This window comes from Pleurodeles waltl, chromosome 6, assembly GCF_031143425.1.
Source record: "Pleurodeles waltl isolate 20211129_DDA chromosome 6, aPleWal1.hap1.20221129, whole genome shotgun sequence".
NCBI lineage: Eukaryota > Metazoa > Chordata > Amphibia > Caudata > Salamandridae > Pleurodeles > Pleurodeles waltl.
In genome coordinates, this window is record NC_090445.1 from 1,094,449,207 (window position 1) to 1,094,468,410 (window position 19,204).

Below are 19,204 nucleotides of genomic sequence, written 5' to 3' on the forward strand. Positions count from 1 at the left end.
CAGTTGTACCTCCTCCAGGAAAGACTGAGCTACTCCAATGATCTTACTAGGTTCAAGTAGATACTGAGATGGGGTAGGAGTACAATCTGGATAACAGCGAGACAGAGCATCAGCCAGAATGTTTTGGGATCCAGGAATATAGGTGATGTAAAAATCATACTGACTGAAGAAAAAGGCCCAACGAGCCTGGCGACTATTTTGGCATACAAAATTACGTAAACATTGTAGATTACGATGGTCTGTTCTCACCTCAAAAGGCTCCTTGGAACCCATAAGAAACTGTCTCCATTCTAGGCAGGCTGTTTTCAGAGCTAATAACTCCCTTTCTAGTACTGAGTAATGTTGTTCTGATGTAGAGAGTACATGAGACAAATAGAAAACACGATGTTCAAGACCATCATCTTCTTGTTGTTGGAGTAAGACAGCTCCGATGGCTCTTTCGGAAGCATCAATAACTACAATAAATTGTTTGTTGGTATCTGGGTGTCTCAAGATGGGGGCTTGAGTGAAAGCCTTCTTTAAACCTTGAAAAGCTGTTTCAGCCGCCTTAGTCCAGACAAAACCTTTCGTTAAATTTTCCTTCTTTAAAGTGTGAGTTATGTGGCTGGTTTGTTTCGCAAAGTCTAAGATGAACTGCCCATAAAAGTTTGCTAATCCTAGAAAACATTGTGTTTCCTTAATAGAAGAAGGAGAAGGCCAATCTAGAATGGCTTGTACTTTTCCTTGGTCCATAGCTATGCCAGGGGAACTTAAATGATAACCCAGATATTTGACTTCCGTCTTGTCGAACTCACACTTTTCTGGTTTACAAGATAGTTGATGTTCCCGGAGTCTTTGAAGGACTTGTTTCACGTGGGAAGAATGGAGTTCGGGACGTCTAGAATAAATAAGAATATCGTCTAAGTAGATTACAACTGTCTGGTTCAAAAGGTCAGAAAACACTGAGTCCATAAATCTTTGGAAGATTGCGGGGGCATTAGTGAGACCAAAAGGCATAACCTTGTACTCAAAGTGACCAAATGGGGTCCTGAAAGCTGTTTTCCACTCGTCTCCTTCTTTAATACGTAAAAGGTGGTAGGCTCCCCGTAGATCCAGTTTGGTAAAACGTTGAGCCCCTCTGACTGCCTCTAGAATATCCTTGATGAGAGGCAAAGGATAACGATCCTTTATAGTTATCTTATTCAGGCCTCGAAAATCCAGGCAAGGACGAAGATCCTTTGTCTTCTTGGGTACAAAAAAGAGAGGAGCCCCTGCCGGAGAAGACGATGGAACAATAAGACCGCTCTGTAAATTTTCTTCCAGATACTCCTTTAGAACTTCCTTTTCGGGTTCCGTGAGGGAATACATCCTCCCAAAGGGAACGACAGTTCCAGGTTTCAAAGGAATAGCACAATCGTAATCTCGATGTGGAGGTAACACAGGTCTGGATGGTTTTTGGAACACATCTTGAAATTCTAAATAGTGTTCAGGGACTCCTTGGACAGTATTTATGGAATATCCGGTAGTACTTTCAGTAGGTGTTAATCTTTTCGGTGACCAATATTTGTCAGAAGCAAAACAGTTCTCATGACAAAACTGTGAAGACAAGGAAATAGTCCGGGTTTCCCAATTCACATACGGATTATGTCTTATGAACCACGGAATTCCTAGAATGATGGTATGGTTGGTGGATGATATAAGATCAAAAGAGATGTGTTCTTGATGGTTACCAAACTGTAAACTTAACATCAGGGTAGTAGTATCGACTGGACCAGAGGATGTCAAGGATCCATCCACTGTGTGCACTTGTTCGGGAATTTCTTTGGGTTGTGTTGGAATTTGTTGAGTAGTGGCCCAAGTCTTATCCATGTAAATACCACTAGCACCACAATCTAGTAATGCCATAGTTCTTTCTTGACGGCCGTCAGGTAGCTGTAACATGACAGGTAACATGAACAAGGATGTGGTATTGTCCTTAAATGAACTGATGGAAGGTATAGCCGATGATCCCGTCCCCTCCCTTCTTACAGAGGATGGGAAGTGGCGTTTCCCGATGGCCTTTGAGGACGTACAGGGCAGGTACGAAGCATGTGACCAGCAGAACCGCAGTACAGGCACAATCCTTTCTTACGTCTATCTTCCCGCTCGCTAGCGGAGAGCGGGCCTCGAGTAGTATCCACTTGCATGGGTTCCCTCTCTATGTCTCTAGCAGGAGGGCGAGGTTCCTCAGAACGATGCAGATAAACCCGTGAAGTGCTTGGCTGTGAAGACCCTGTACTCTTTCTCTTCTCCAATCGTCGTTCTTGAAGACGGTACTCGATGGAAAGTGCTTGATCCATCAGACCACGAAGATCTTCAACTCTGGTGGAGTGTACTAACTCATCTTTTATTTCTTCTTTAAGTCCTCTGCGAAACAAAGTCACCAGAGTACGTTCCACCCAGGTGGTATCTGCCGCTAGCTGACGAAAACGCGTAATATATTGAAGGACATCTTGTGAGCCTTGTTGGATGTCACATAAGGCTTCTTCCGCAGAGGCCTCCAATCCTGGACGACTAAACGTTTGTTTGAAGTGATTCACGAAGGCGGAATAGTCCAACAATACCGGGTCGTTGGATGATACCATCGGGGTTGCCCAGGCCAAGGCAGGACCGGATAATGCACTGATAAGATAACCCACCTTTGTCCTGTCATGGGAGAATTGGGTAGGTTGGAAGGCGAAATACACCGTTAATGCATCAAGGAATTCACGTAGTTTAGTTGGTTCACCGGAGAAACGAGGAGTAGAGGCGGAGATAGTCGGAACATCGCCACTGCAGAAAGCCAAAGCCTGTCGTAACGCAGCATTCTCATTGCGTAGTTGTAGCAATTCCTGAGCTTGTTGCTGAATTGTAGTCAGAAGAAATTGATCAGAATCTGCAGCAGCCGCCACTGTATCATCCATGGTGTTAGAGGACGTCGGGAGGATTTGGCGCTGCAATCTGTCACAACTCACATGCTGCTTACGCCTACAATCCGCAGATCGAGTGGCGTGGGTCTTGAATGTTCGGCTTTGGCCAGAAAGGGGCGACTCTTTCTGGGAGCCACGGTGCTGTAGGCAATGGAAACGGCAAGAACAGACCGTGCCCTTCAGAAATAGCACCAGAGGGAAAAAAAACCTCAAAAGGGGAAAAAACCTCCAAACAGAAAGATTCCTGAAACAAGAACAAAAGAACAGGAATCAACAGAGGCAAAATGTAGGTATACACAGAATTGACGAGATCCAGAACCGAAAGGCAAAGAATCAGGAGCGAAGACAATATCAAAACAGAAAGTGTTGCAGCGCAAGGAAAGGAAGAAAACACATCCCTTAAATACCATTAAACAGGAAACGACCAACAGGAAGTTAAAGGACACCATCTTAGATAGGGAAAAGTACATAGAACAGAATAGAATAGGAACCATAGAGAATAGGGAACAAGGAATGCTGGGAAGAAAAAGGTAACATGGGAAGGGGGAAAAAAAAATAAAGGAAGGTACAACCAGATGACCCAGGAAAAGAAGAAAAGAAAAGAAAAGAACAGGTAAGAGGGGTCAGGAAGCACAAGAAACGCGGTGCACAGAAGCAGAGCGAGGCCCCATGCCAAATCTGGGGCCTCGCAAGGTACACAGTAGACTTGGGGCGCACTGCATCCTGCAGACACGTTGTGCGGCCCGAGCCGAATGTTCGGCTCGCGCCGCACCACGCGGCGCGACACAAACTGAAGGTTTAAACATACTTAGCAAAAATGCTTGTGTAGAAACAGGACCATAGGTTCAATGTATTCAATCAATCGCTACATTATTCTGAATAATCTTTTAAGTCAGAATAGGACACGTATTGGATAAGGCAAAAGGGATGGCCTCAAATTTTCATGGATTTCATTTTTGCAAGCATCTGAAGTCAAAATTCAATATTTTAAAGTAGAAAAAATAAAACTGCTAATGCTGAGGTACTCGGACCTCGAAGCTAGAAAATGAGGGATTAGCCTAGTACCACCGTAGTGCACCTGTTAGGGAAATGTGCTAAATTGATCAGGCAAAATACTGTCAGTGACACTAGAAAAGAGATTGTGGCTTAATAGGGTTTATCCAATGCCCCTGGGTTTATATTCATGATTTATTGTTCGCATAAATTAGACTGGTGAAACATCTAACACTGTCCCTAAGTTAGGTTGGTATAAGCAAGTATAATACATTGTTACATCTTTAAAAGAATAAAAACATCCCCACCTTTTTTTCAGTCTCTTTATAATAGCGGATCCAACATCCTGCATAGGGTTTTTCCACCCACTACAGGTTAAAACAAACCAATGCACTCATGTCTGTATATAACGGTACAATAAGCCACATAAGGTAAATGTGCCAAGATACTCTGCATGATTGAGCAAGTCTATATTGAGTAGAGGGACACCGTACGTCTTTTCTTCCTGTCAGCTTCTGCTGAGGAAGGAGAAAAGTAATGGACTATTCTTTCTGGAATGCACTTCCTCTTCCTATGAGAAATACTCAGAACCATTTCTTCTTCAAGAAGTCCCCCTAGACATTGTTGTTTTCCATTTACTCTACCTCCCCTCCTTGGGTTGAGGTTTTGCGGTGCGTGTTTTTAGGCCAGTCCTAAGAGGCCCATTTGCTGGGCAGCTTCACGCTTTCCATCATGGAAAAAAGAAAGAGGCCATAACTATGCTGATGCATTCTTCCATCAGAGAATAATAAATTCAGATAATTGGCAGCCGTGCACAATTTCTATGGGCCACTAGCTGAGAATAAATAATGCAGTCCTGGTTGATCTTATCAGCCGCCCATGGGTCCTAATTAGAGAGGGAAGATACCTGCATGAAAGGACAGATAGAGTTCATTGGAAGCGAGATCTGTCATTTAATTCTTCCCCAGATTACCTGGCCTTTGATGCATTTGCCTACCAGCTCAGTTCTAATTGCAGTATAGGGCAACCAGCATCATGGGCATATTGGCTACTTCTGTGAAATGACTGACTGGTCCTTTAGAGAGCAAAAGATGATCTACTGTGAGTGTTGCACTTCATTATGTAATCATACCCACCTTGCTGCCCTTGGTAAGATCTGAAAATTATGCGGTCCAAAGTTATCAGGAATGGCCTCTCACACATCTTGTCACAGTACATTGTCTATTGTTCTTCTATTTCAGTACTCAAGGCTCTCGAAGCAGTATGGCGTAGACATTTACCTTAAGAAGGAGTATTTACAATTCACTGGATCGGCCAAGGAGCGAGGTGTGCTATACATGCTGACCACTCTCCAGCAGGTAGGGAAAATGCTATCATAGATGTGGGTGTAGGGCTGGTGCCTGAATGTGTTGGATATAGAAAGCGAAAGATGAGGTAAAGCTTCATTCAGTTGCCAAAACTCCAAGAGGCAGATTTAAGAGCCCCTAGTGCTTCCTTACACCACATTAGCATCATTTGTTTTTACGCCAATGTGGCCCAACAAGGCCAAAATCGCTGCGCCAAATTTAGAGTGGTGCAATGCATGCATTGTGCCACTTTGCAACCCTCTGTGCTACATTATACCTGCGCCAGTAATTATGTATGCAAAGAGGGCATTTCCTTGTAAGGGGGGGAGGGTGGTGAAAAAATGGTGCAATGAAATCTAAGAGATTTCTTCATGTCATTTCTTTGGCACTTTTAACACCTGCTCAGGGCAGGCGTTAGAAGGAGACACACCATTGTTTACAATGGGCCTCGCTGGCTTTGCAGGATTAGCGTCAAAATGTTCTCTGAAGATCTGAACTGGCGTAAAAAAAACTGACCCTAGTTCACTAACTACCGCCATGGTGCTCTGTATCTTAGATTTGGCACACACATGGTGGCATAGGGAGGGTGCTAAGGGGCACAAGAAAAGTGGGTGCAGCGCCACTTTTCTTAAATCTGGCCCCAAGTGTCTTTAAGTTAAACTCTTGTACATGTCATTATTTCCTGATGGAGCTTCTAGAGCTAAGGCTGGGTACCCTTTACATGTCCATGACTCACCAGTTTCAGGGTTAATTTAGAATAGCTGGGGCACACATTAACCATTTTTGAATGTCACCTTGATTTAAAAAGCTAGTGAAAGACCACTGTTACCTGTTTCCCACTTTAATGGTCTCAGAAGGAAGAAATTAGGCCTGGGATTACAAACTATGACCTGCAGGTTGTGCATATGTGTCCACAGTGGCTCCTAAACTCAAAGGTTAGATCCTACGAGCTATGTTCAGCCTTCACAACTCAAAGTCTACTTCCCTTTTACAGGAGCAGCATGGGAAAGGTGTGATTGTTGCATCGGACAGCAGCTTTGCTGTGGCTGTGGCCTTCCACGCCTCAGAGCTGACCATACCCATCTTCATCATTGTACCTACAAGTGTGCCTCCTGCACGGGTGAAGACATGTCGGGATTATGGTGCCATGGTCATTTCATATGGCTCCACGGCCCAGGACTCCCGCAGCCATGCCCGGAGGTTGGCTCAGGAGAACGGTTATCTGTTCATCGAGGAGTAAGTGTGTTACATGGATATGTTTCACCCAAAGAATCCGTTTTTCCACTTTCTTGTGATCATTTAACAAAGCCATCCATGGATGCATTTTTATATGTGTACAAGTCATGCAATAATTCATCTTTAGACATTATACATTTTCTTATCTAGTCATTGGCTGCTTTCTTTAATTTGCCCAGTTTCTGTCATTGTTTATTGTATTAAACATAGGTGCGCCAGTTCACTTAACTCATAAAACTAGGGACCATATTAATACTTTTTGATGCAAAACTGCGCCAACGCAGTTTTGGGTCAAAAAAATTTGCGCCGGCTAACGCCATTCTGAAGCGCCATGCGGGCGCCGTATTTATTGAATGACGTTAGCCGGCGTTAGCCGCCGGCGCTGTCTGGTGTGCGTTAAAAAAAACGACGTACACCAGGCAGCGCCGGCGTAGGGGGAAAATGGCGTATGGGCGTCCAGAAATGGTGCAAGTCAGGCTGAGGCAAAAAAATCGCCACAACCCGATTTGCGCCATTTTTTTAAGACGCCCATCCCCCATTGAAATGACTCCTGTCTTAGCAAAGACAGGAGTCATGCCCCCTTGCCCAATGGCCATGCCCAGGGGACTTCTGTCCCCTGGGCATGGTCATTGGGCATAGTGGCATGTAGGGGGGCACAAATCAGGCCCCCCTATGCCACAAAAATAAAATAAAAAATACTTACCTGGACTTACCTTAATGTCCCTGGGGTGGGTCCCTCCATCCTTGGGTGTCCTCCTGGGGTGGGCAAGGGTGGCAGGGGGTGTCCCTGGGGGCAGCGGAGGGCACCTCTGGGCTTATTCTGAGCCCACAGGTCCCTTAACGCCTGCCCTGACCCAGGCGCTAAAATCTGGCGCAAATGCGGGTTTTTTAGTCCCGCCCACTCCCGGGCGTAATTTTTGCCCGGGAGTATAAATACGACGCATATGCATCGCAGTCATTTTTTAAGACGGGAACGCCTACCTTGCATATCATTAACGCAAGGAAGGTGTTCACGCAAAAAAATGACGCTAACTCCATGAACTTTGGCGCTAGACGCGTCTAACGCCAAAGTATAAATATGGAGTTAGTTTTGCGTCGAATTTGCGCCGAAAAAAACGACGCAAATTCGGCGCAAACGGAGTATAAATATGCCCCTAGATATCTAGACAGAACCTTCAACGATATCACAATTTACAGCCGGCTTAGTTTCTTAAGCAAGTAAAACATATTTTTACGAAAAACCTACCTTCTTAACTGCATTATTGAAAAAGTTTAGTCCACGTTTTCACTTAGTGTTTCATAAACATTTCCATGTTTGAAAAACAAGTTTTCATGTTAACTGCACCATAATAAACAAGTAATACGAAAATACATACCAGTGACCCCTAATCTATTCTAAAGTGCTATCTTGAGAATATGGTGACACTTACAAATTGTTCTCCCTCAGTTATAAGGTTTGTGTCACCATAACCCCTCAATTTCAGGACCATATTTCACAGTTACTACACTGCATCCTCTCTTGAAATACTTTATGATGAAAGCTTGCAATAAGTTATTTTGTTTGCTGAATTAATGTATCAAATTTGTGATTTTTATATTTTTTGGTGACTGATAGGGTACACAGAACGTGGACTAGAATATCTGCATAGCCAAATCAAGAAAAGGCACATTTATCCTTTAGTTGTGGAGAAACAGACATTTTTCCGCTGTCAAAAACCCTGGACCCTAGAGCTTGTCCTTCAGAGAACCACCGAGCCACAATGACTAATGTCCCACATTTCTCATTGGGGGCTTTCACCACTGATGTTATCACCATGCGACTGTGAAGGAAAGGAAATCCTGAGGAGGAAAATAGAAGAATGTGCCTGACATGCATGGAAATACATGACGGGGGATTAATACAAACAAACCACCACTAGAGGGCTTGTTGATGAAAAAAAGGAATTCTAAATGGGCCACAATACCATGCTCGGCATTCAGGTTTGCCAAAAGTGCATCTTCTGCACTTGAAGATGCTGTTTCGGCAACGAGATCCTCACCAGGCAGGTAGGATCTCTAACCAGAGCAGGCTGTGCTCTCCAAAAGGTAAAAGCGAGGGCCTCCTCCCATACAGTAGGCTGGCTGACCACCCACTAGGCTCAAAGTGAGCCACAGAATGCTTATTATGTAAAATCCCCACAAATGAAACAAGCATTAGCATTGCCAATACGTCTCGCCTTTGGGACCTTTTAAGTGTTTAGCTGTGCAGCACATTGTCAGCCAGTGTCATCGCAGGGTAAGCTAAGTTGCACTACCACAGTCCATCACCGGAGGTTCCTGGATAGGAATATGCAGCGCTGGGTGCATATGTTGCACTACCACGTGCTGTTACTAGAGGTCCCTGAAGAGCCGGGCTTCAGCTCTCAGAGCTGCACAACTCCAGACTGAAGGAGAAAACTGAGCCTAGAGTGTTTGCTGCAAGATAGACAGAAGTAAGTGTGCTGCGAAGCTGTTCCCATATAAGTGCCTTACATCACCATACACCACCCCCTCAGCCATGTAAATTGTAAGAAGTGTCTCCTTTAGAACGCCACTCACTGCAGACACAGTCACTTCTCTTGTTATTGCTGATGTCAGAGATTGCGAGGCATCTCTTAATGGAATATGCTAGCTCTTCACATCTCACCCCCACTGATTTTCAGAACTTGAGAGATGTCAGAAAGCAAGTAGTGCTCTAAAAAAAAAACAAAGGAGCACGTTTAAAGCAGATCACCATGCAACTGCAGTAAGTGCATTTGAGCGTAGTCATCTCAGCAGTGTAGTCCACCTCCACCTTTGTGAGGGTCTTCGCTGCTCTGCACCCATGACCTGTGGGTCACCATCCACCCAATGGTGAAGTGCTGCAGCCGGCTGAGCTGGGAGAAGAGGCAGCTCTCATTGAGAACGTCCTCAAGTAAGGCGGACAGCCATATCAGAAAATGTGTAGAAAAAGTATGCGAATCATAAATCCCTGTTACAGCTGTGCGCCATACTTGAGTAAGTCGTTGATCCACTATGAGTGTGTGTACCTCCTGCACAAGACTCCGCTTCACCAGTTCCATATTACAATCCATAAGTATATTCTGCACCAGTAATCAAAACAGAAGCAACGCCCGTCCTGTAACCCGCAGTGGTGTCCAAACCTAAATTCAGCTGACCCAATGAAGCCTCACCCATCACACAAAATACCAATCAACATGCGCTGTAGAGTGACAGATGCGTGGTGGGGCTCTTCAGAAATCTTCCTATGTTTTGGGCAATGATGTGTTTTAGATGTTGAGAATATCTTCCCAATAAGGAGAATGTCTGAGAATGCCTACAGGATTGTGTGAAGTTGACGGCAGAAGAGAGCAACTGGGAGCAGCAACAGCACCAAAGATGACCAAGTGCCAACAAGCGAGGAGAGAGTGGAAAGAAAAAAGTAGCGCGGCAAAATGAAACATATGGCCGGTAGCGAAAGGATCTATGTAGCAGGGGAAGTCTCCAGGTCTGGAACAAAGGCAGGAGATCTGTAAAACACTTACATTTTCTAAACAAACTAAAGGAAGTTTGAAAGGCAGGCAAAGAAATAAATAAAAGTGATAGGCATGAGATGGGCGTTGTTAAATCCCACAGAGTAGATTACAACAGGTCAAGAGAGCAGCGCATGTGGGCTGCTAGGCTCAACCTAAAAAGGGTTTTTTTGCCACAATAAAAAATAATTGCAATACAATTTCCAATATCTTAGAAGTCAAATTATCTTTATTTGCTCAAAAAACAATATCCATTACCAATTACCAAAAGTACAATATAAGTTATTTCCTCTACAGTGTTATGCATGGCTCTCTGGGGGACAGGCCCCTCCTATCCATTTCTGAACTCATTGTGGTGTTATTTACTTCCTTCTTTTCCCAGGGAGGACAGCCCTGTGTACCTGGCTGGGCTTGGCACTGTAGGACTGGAGATCTACGAGCAGGTACCGAAGCTCGATGCTGTGATACTCCCAGCTGGCGGCCACTGTGGGCTTCTGGCGGGATCAGCTGCTGCAATCAAGCACCTCAACCCACATATTGATGTTATTGTGAGTACCCTTCACTTTTTTGGCACAGTTTTGGATTGTACTGTGTTGTAGCTGCACTCATTTAGCGATCTATACCCTTGAAGAGTTTCCAGTTTGTATGGAGAGCTAGCTATCTACCTCACAAATGGAATACATGTATATTCCTGAAAAGATCCGAAGGCCTATTCTAGGACATGTTGGTGTTATAAATACTACAGAACTCCTCTTCCCTCTGCTTTCATTCACTGCATTGCTCATTTCTTCTTTTCAGAGCTTTTTACTTCAGTATCACTGTCACCAGGTTTGTAATGCTACTACCATGCAGCCGGCTCTACTCTCCACTTTCAAAGCCCAGGAGAAAGCTGCTATGTCATAAAGTGAATGTGTTTATTGACATGCTATTTGATTATAACCATTAATGACACTATTTTTTATGTGTAAATGTTACCCACATGTTTGATGATGGGAACAGACGTTTTAAGTAAGAAAACATTCCAGGTATGGCACTGTGGTTTAAAAAATAGAAACACAAAGACAAAGCAATATATAAACTGATCTATATTACAATATTTGGTTTTAATATCAACAGGCACAAATATTGACTCCACAATACCGAAAAACACTGTATCATTTAGGTGAGCAAACACAGGATAATATAGATTTACTATTACTAAATCTTCATCCGCTTACCTTGACGATATTCTGGTAGCCATTATTGGGGTTGGTGCTGAATAACAAACCAATTTAAGCACTAGTAACCCGCACAAATAAATTACACAACAAGGGTAGACTTTAACCAGAAGAGGGAAACTGAGGCATCTCTTAAAGTAAATATACTATCAACGAAAAATGACAAACAATTGAAAAACCTGAATAAAAAAAGAAACAAGGATTATGGCAAAAGGTCTTTCTGCGCACTCACACAAGAACATTTCCTACCTTCAAAAATATCACAAAAAAGCTTAACAAAAGATATTAATCTTCCACATCCCATTAGTGACACTAACTAGGACCACACAAGTGACAAGGGCCATATAAAGAAAATAATACAAGATGTTGCAGAAAAGAGCTTTTTAGATTGTAGCATACCAGACAGCTCATTTGTCTGGTTTGCTAAAGACATTTTGGGGACATTCAGAAAGTTGACCTAGGAATGCATTCCATAGGTTACTTACCTTTGATTTGTGGATTGTAACACACATTTGCTGACTTTCTATTTGCTGGTTTTATTTGCGTTAGGCTGTCCAGCTTGAGGTTGTCCCTCCTGTTGCCCAAACCTTGTTTACTCTATTCTTTTACAAACTAACTTTCTGTAAATAGGCCTTTAAATCTTGTTCTTATCTTGTTACATTTGTTGGACATTCAAAGACGGAAGTCAAAATTTTAAACTGTATCTTCCTAGGGAGCTTGGTGTTTGATTTGCTTTCACTGACCTCAACGTGGGAGTGGCTGTGGTAAAAAGGCATTCAGATTACTCTCCTCATTGAGCCTGCTTGTGCCCCTGTTATGCTCCATTTACAGGCAGTAACATAACCCTTAAATAGAACGTCATGTAACCTGCAGATGACAAAAAAATTTTTCAGCTAGAGAGGTAAGTAGGTTCCTGTTTTTAACACAGAGATCTTTTTGTTACTTGCACTTAATAAACTGTAAGCCTTCTAATATTGCACAGTGGGATGTGAAGGACATGAGACTCCTTCCTACACCTTTCAACCCTCTCAGTTTTATGCAACAAACATCTTTTACATTGATTTACATGTTTACATGATTTATTATCAATGTATAATATGTATATTATGTAAAGCACTTTGACACCATGCACTGGGATGGTAGTGATACAAGAAAATATAATAGTGACACTTATATTGTTAGTTGTGCAAATACTGGGACAGACCAACACATCTGACATTCTTACAGTGTCTGCATTTCTCTTATAAACATGAACTGAACAAAGTCAGAGGCATGACTTTCTTAAGCACCTGTGCAGTGATTACAAGCTGAGCCTATCTTTCCCCTCCTTTCCATTTGCATCCGAGTGTGAGCCTCTAGACTGCTCCCATCCAGGATCAAAAAGGAGGCCTGAGAGCCCCTTAACTGCGGCTGTATCTTTGTCCCAGCTGGACGAAAAAATAGATACCCCACATGCATGTTGCTGCTTAGAATGGAAGCAGACAACAATGCAGGCACTGCCAAAGGTGTCCCGGTGTCTGAATATTATGCCAGAACTAGTTCAGCATAGGCAAATAGGAAAAGTCGATATTCACCAACAACAAATCACTGCTCTTCTAAGTACCTCAAACCACCTCTTTCTTCCCTGTCCTTCGAACATGCACTGCCAGGAGCTTGCTTTATTTTCAAACAACAAGTGCAGTGACACCACAACAATAATAACTCATGGAAACATTAAACATACGCTAATGCTCCAATTGACATTTTAAACAGACAAAAAGAACCCTATTCCTTTACTTCACTAGTGAAAACCACACACTGCCTACACCAGAACATACATTTTGACCCTAGCTTTGTGTTAAAATACAAAGTATGCTCTTTCATGGCTATTGTTTACTAAAACCACAGCTTGTCACCCTGCGTCAGTGCACAAATATTAACAACACACTTCTCTCTTCATCGGTCATTCTGAACTGCACTTACCAGACCGCGCATTACATTACACACAGCTGTACAGCATGCCTTAAAAAAAAAAACAAATAGTAGAGACTTGGATTTTTAAAAAACTTTCAACCATAGTGCACAGCAGTTGCACAGCTGTACAATATGGCTTAACATATTGTAAATATAAATAGTGATGTGTATTTTGTTTCTTTGCCATGTTGCACATCTGTGTGGCTGCTGTGCTGCATGGTTAAAAGCAAAAAATCAAAGCAATATATAAAGCTTAAGCATTCACCTCATCATAGCATTTAAAAAAATGCCATGCTGCACTGCAGCTGCAGTGCTGGGCACATGGCTAAAAAAACATTAACAAACCAAGTGGATCTCACATAGCCAAGAACTATTGGCTCTGCCAATGCTTGTGTTGATTATAAAAATAATCCTGTTAAATTTAAAACAGAAAATCTAGTTCTCCCAGAAAGGTATTATGAGCATGTAAACGGGTCTAAAAAATCCCTAGGAATTAAACCTTCAGAAGCAACACCATATAGCCCGTTGTTTTTGCCCTTTAGAGCTCAGGAAACTCAGAAGTAATCGCAATGATCACCAACCAAAATTTAATCCTTTCTAAAAGTGCATAATATCTTATGTCTTCAAGAGACATGGTCACTCCTATCCTGCCCGACTGTACGAAGAAACAACGACTTCAAAAACAACTACTGCCTTAACAATGAGGTCGGAACACCGACCTCGTTGCTACTACTAATGATTTTACCACGAATGCCTTAACAACGATATTTTGTTGTAAAGGCATTCCTGATAAAATCATTAGCAATAGGCACCATTCACCCTACATCCCTCACCCCACCCCCCCAACCCCACCCCAAAACCTAAAACCCTCTGACCCCCCACCCACTCCCCAAAACCAAAAACGCCGCACCCCCCCAACCCCACCCCAAAATCTAAAACCCCCTGACCCCCACCCACTCCCCAAAACCAAAAACGCCCCACCCCCCCAACCCCACCCCAAAACCTAAAACCCCCTGACCCCCACCCACTCCCCAAAACCGCCCCACCCCCCCAACCCCACCCTAAAACCTAAAACCCCCTGACCCCCCACCCACTCCCCAAAACCAAAAACGCCCCACCCCCAACCCCACCCTAAAACCTAAAACCCCCTGACCCCCCACCCACTCCCCAAAACCAAAAACGCCCCACCCCCCCAACCCCACCCCAAAACCTAAAACCCCCTGACCCCCCACCCCCTCCCCAAAACCTAAACCCACCACTTACCTTCGCCAACTCACTTCTTTGTACCTTAACCACGCATGTTTGTTGTTCAGAACATACGTACACAAAAAACCGGAGTCGTGGTTAAAAAAAGCGTTGTTGCGCTTTTGTTAACCACGACTTTCGGAAAAAAAAAGTCATAAAAAAGGATGTTCCCCATCCTGCCCTGATTACGCGGAGTTCCACTCCCTGGCACAGAAGTCACAGCTGGATGGACATCCGTCCAGAATGGTGCACATTTGTAATCACTATGAGATAATTGCAGCTGCATCCATATTTCAATCAGTAAGTGGGCATTTCATTTCTGTTACGCTAGCTGCAACAGTTAACACATTGGAAAATGCCACACTTTAGTAAAAGAATACCTGGACGACCATATGGTAAAAGGAAACCAGTTTCTTCACTGTGCATCTTTAGATTTCAATTTCTGTCTCAACTACAGTGGATCTTGTTGGAGGTGAAGCCACCTCGTCAAGGAGGAGATCGCATCAGAAAAACAAGCGCCCAAGGGAAGGTCATTCGGGAGAGGAAATCCCTATTGAATATGGTCGCAAGATTTTGGTCTTCAAATAAAGGTCATAAAGCTGTAAAAGAGGAGGGGGCAGGTTTATGAAAAGTGGTGCAGAACCTAGAGGACCGCCACTTTTCTTGCACCCCTTAGCGCCCCCTAACGCCACCATGTGTGTGACATATTTAAAATATGGTGCACCATGGCGGTTATCAGTTGTACCACTGTCATAATTTTTTTACGCTAGTCTGGTGCTTTGCATGATTAGCATCAAAAAATGTAGATGCTAATCCTGCAAAGCATCCAGAAGCCCATTGAAATCAATAGGAGCCTCCGTTTAATGCCTGCGCTTAGTAGGCATTAAAAATGTTGATAAAAATGATGCAAAGAAATCTCTTTGATTTCTTTGTGCCATTTTTCAGCCCCTCTAGCACCAGAACGCTCCCCTTGCATACATTACGCCTGGCGCAGGCATAATGTGGCGCAAGGGGTTACAAAGTGGCGCAATGCTGGCATTGCGCCACTTTGTAAATATGGCGCAGTGTTTTAGGCCTTTTAACACCACATTAGCATCAAGAAAATGACACTAATGTGGCGTTGGAATGGCGCTAGGCCCTCTTAAACCTGGGCCGAAATAAAAGAAATAAGAAACAGATATAGGAAGACACTTTGGGAAGATAAGAAACTAAGGGCCAGATTTACAAAGCATTTTTGCAGCATCAAATGGTCCAATTTGCAGAATCTTGTCATTTGCTTTTGGAAAAATTCCTTTTGTTATGAACAAAGTACAAATTGTGATTCCATAACAAGTTACCAAATTACAATTTGGGTTTGCATCCCAGTAACAATTTGGTATTCGGAAAGGGCATGCTTAGAGCATCCCTTCCAGATACCAAATCGCAGTGGTATCTATTAATGTTTTGTGACCTCAGTCTTTTAGGTGGTAAGCCAATTCCAAAAGGAAAGGGGACCTTAAGGGGAAAGGTAAATGTTGAAAAAATATTTTTAGGAGTAGGCAGTAGTCCGTTGAACCGCTGCCTACTCTTAAGAAATGTTAGCTTAACTTTTCATTCTTTTTTTGAATGCATCCCATTTTTAAAAATGCTTTATTTAAAAGCAATCATAGACATGGTGGTCTACTGACCTCATCAGGCCACCAGCCCTGTGATGGTTGTGATTACTAATGGGTTGCAAAAGCAGCTTACCTCATTAATATTCAGGAGGTAGGTCGAATTGTGACCCACTAGGAGTTAGTAACTTGCAAACTGGCCTATAAATACAGAGATTGGTTCTTGAATTACCCAACTGGTCGCAAAAATACTGGTCGCAAATTGTGACCAGTATTTGTGACCAGATCTTAGTACATCTGGCCCTAAGAGAAAAAAAAAGCAATAGATCGAGCTCCATTAAGTGGCAAAGTCAAAGGCGCAAGAAAATTTGGGTTTTTGATAAATCAGCTTTCAATGTAAAAAACCTAAATGACTGCCATAAAGATTAAACCAGTAATTGGTCGAGATACGTAAATAAACGTATATGTGGATCGCAGTGTAACCGAGCTAGAGAGAATAGTAAGAAACGCACTGCATGGGCCCAGCACAGGAAAATCTGCTGAGGTGACACTAATGCTGCTAGGAGCGGAGACCTCCATTAAAACTATCTGCATTGGTAGGGAGCCAGGCATAAATGGCATTCCAGCAGCTATATTCAAGTAAGCCCAGGCACAATCAGCTGCAATACTGCTCTCTGTCTTTAATAACCGTCTGGCCTCCAATTCCAACCCAGATAGATGGAGGGAATCCTGGTTACTGCCAATACAAAACAAGCATTGTCAAAGTCAGAGGCAGGGTCACTGGAGTTATGCAACAGGGTAAGGCCAAATTATGCAACAGGACTGAGTAAATTATGAGGCAAGAAAAAGGAAAAGGTTTCAGCATAATGCATCACATTTTGTAATAGCATTGCTTCATTCTTTCATCACTAACACTATCTGGGAATTGGTTGTACTTCATGAGTACCAGTTAAACACCCAAATACAGCAATAAGCAATAGAAAGGTGACCATCCAGCTCTGCAATGGGCCTTCCACTGCGCTGCAACAAGTGTTGCTTCATATTTGGTAACTTTTGAACCATTTGAGCTAGAAACAACATTTCTTTTTTGTTAAAATCAGTAGATTATGTGGCAGATAATGGCTTAAGTGGCAAATGCTGAAAATCTGTAATTATGTGAAAATCGCTGCCGCCACACAATCGCCCTACAAGAGGTCCTACCTATGCAAGAGCTATTGGCTTTGCCAATGTGTTTTAGCCATGTCGTTCACCAGTGTGGCTGCTGTTCAGCATGGCTAACTGTTAGTGGGATAGAGATGAGTCATGTGGAGTGATGAAAAGTGGAATGGTAAAGAGTGGAGTAAAGTGTTGTACAGTGGAGTGGCACAGAAGGTTGTGTACTGGAGTGGCATAGTGTGGAGTCGCGTAGAGTGGTATCCACTGGAGTGACATAGAGTAGAGTGAACTGGTGTAGAGTGCATTGGCATTGAGTGTTGCAGAGTATAGTGGCGTAGAGTGCACTAGCATTGAGTGCAGTAGTATTGAATTCAGCAGCATGCAATGCAGTGTCATAGAATGCAGTGGCATAGATGAAAGTGGGTCATAGTAGAGTGCAGCTGTGCAGAGTGCAGTGGTGTGGAGTAGCACAGAGTAGAGTGCAGCAGTGTAGAATATAGTGGTGTAGCATAGAGTGGCATAGAGTGGTGCTGAGTGGAGTGGCGTAGAGTTGAGTGATGCAGAGGGCAGTGGCTCAGAGTAGAGTTGAGTGGCATTGAGTGTAGTGGCATAGAGTACATGGCATACAGTGGTGCAGAGTAGAGTAGCATAGAGTGGTGCAGAGCAGAGTATAGCGCTGTAGAGTGGAGTGGCATAATGTGCAGTGGTATAGAGCAGAGTAGCATAGAGTGAAATAGTGCACAGTAGAGTAGTGTAGAATTCAATGGCATAGAGAGCAGTGTTGCAGAGTAGAGTTTCAGAGTGCAGTGATGTAGAGTGGAGTAGAGTGGTGTTGAGAGCAGTGGCATAGAGTACAGTGATGTAGAGTAGAGTGCAGTGGCATAGAGTGCAGTGACATTGAGTGTAGTTGTGTACAGTGCATTGGCATAGATGACAGTGATTAAGATAAAGCGACGTAGAGTCCAGTAGCATTGATTAGAGTGGTGCAGAGTGAAGTAGAATGGCATAGAGTGCAGTGGCATAGAGTAGATTGTTTCAGAGTACAGTGAACTGGTGTAGAGTGGAGTGGTACAGATCAGAATGCAGTTGTGTAGAGTGGCGTAGAGTGTAATGACTGATTAAAGTGGTGTAGAGTGCAGTGGTATAAACTGCAGGGGTGCAGAGAAGATTCGAGTGGCATACAGTTGATTGGCTTAGAATGTAGGGGCATAGAGTTGAGTGTTAGAGAGTAAAGTGCATTGGCGTAGAGTGTTTCGGTTTAGAGTGCAGTAGCATTGAGTGCAGTGTTGTAGACCAACATAGAGTACAGTGGCATATAATTAAGTTGTGCAGAGTAGACTGGTGTGGCTTGGACCAGAGTGGGAGTAGATTGCAGTGTCAAAGAGTACAATGGTGTAGAGTAGAGTGGCGAAGAGTGCATTGGCATAGGTTAGAGTGGTACAGGGTAGACTAGAGCGGTGTAGCATGATGTGCCATAGAGTGCAGCGGCATGGAGTGGTGGAGTGGTGCAGTGATGTGGAGTAGTGTAAAGGGGAGTGGTGCAAAGCAGAGTGGGGGACACAGAGTGGAGTATTCATGTGTGGTTGCACACTGCCATTGCAGACAACACATTTTCAATTGAAATGACTATTACATTTTCACAGACATAGTTTTACTAATAAAACTAGATAGTGCACAGGTGAAGCTGTGTGGAAATGTCATCACCTAGTGTAATGATTGTTTTGATCATATTAAAATATGTGTTTCTAACACATTTCACAGATAACAAATGTGCTTCACTTGTGTTCTTAATTATGATACATTCTGAAATACTTACACTTAAAACTCTTTGCCACCCCCACTATCCAGCACGATTGTGACATAAATCCTCTCACTTTGAAGTCAGAAAAAGAAAAGTAAACAAGTGCCCTCCAAAGACAGCACGTGACATTTGACCTTGGTCTTTGAATGCACAGCAAAAGCGATGTAATAAGAACACAATTTACAGGCCTGTTTACAGAAAGGGAGCAT

At 43.3% G+C, this 19,204-nt stretch overlaps 1 protein-coding gene across 1 annotated transcript in view; it reads left to right on the forward strand.

Moving 5' to 3' along the window:
• LOC138300599 (L-threonine ammonia-lyase-like) overlaps positions 1-19,204 on the forward strand; it is a 168,845-nt gene that overhangs the window by 70,539 nt on the left and 79,102 nt on the right. Inside the window, exons 4-6 of the mRNA XM_069240192.1 lie at positions 5,162-5,278; positions 6,261-6,502; positions 10,415-10,580. Of these exons, the coding sequence (XP_069096293.1) occupies positions 5,162-5,278; positions 6,261-6,502; positions 10,415-10,580 (525 nt within the window). The remainder of the gene's footprint in view (positions 1-5,161; positions 5,279-6,260; positions 6,503-10,414; positions 10,581-19,204) is intronic.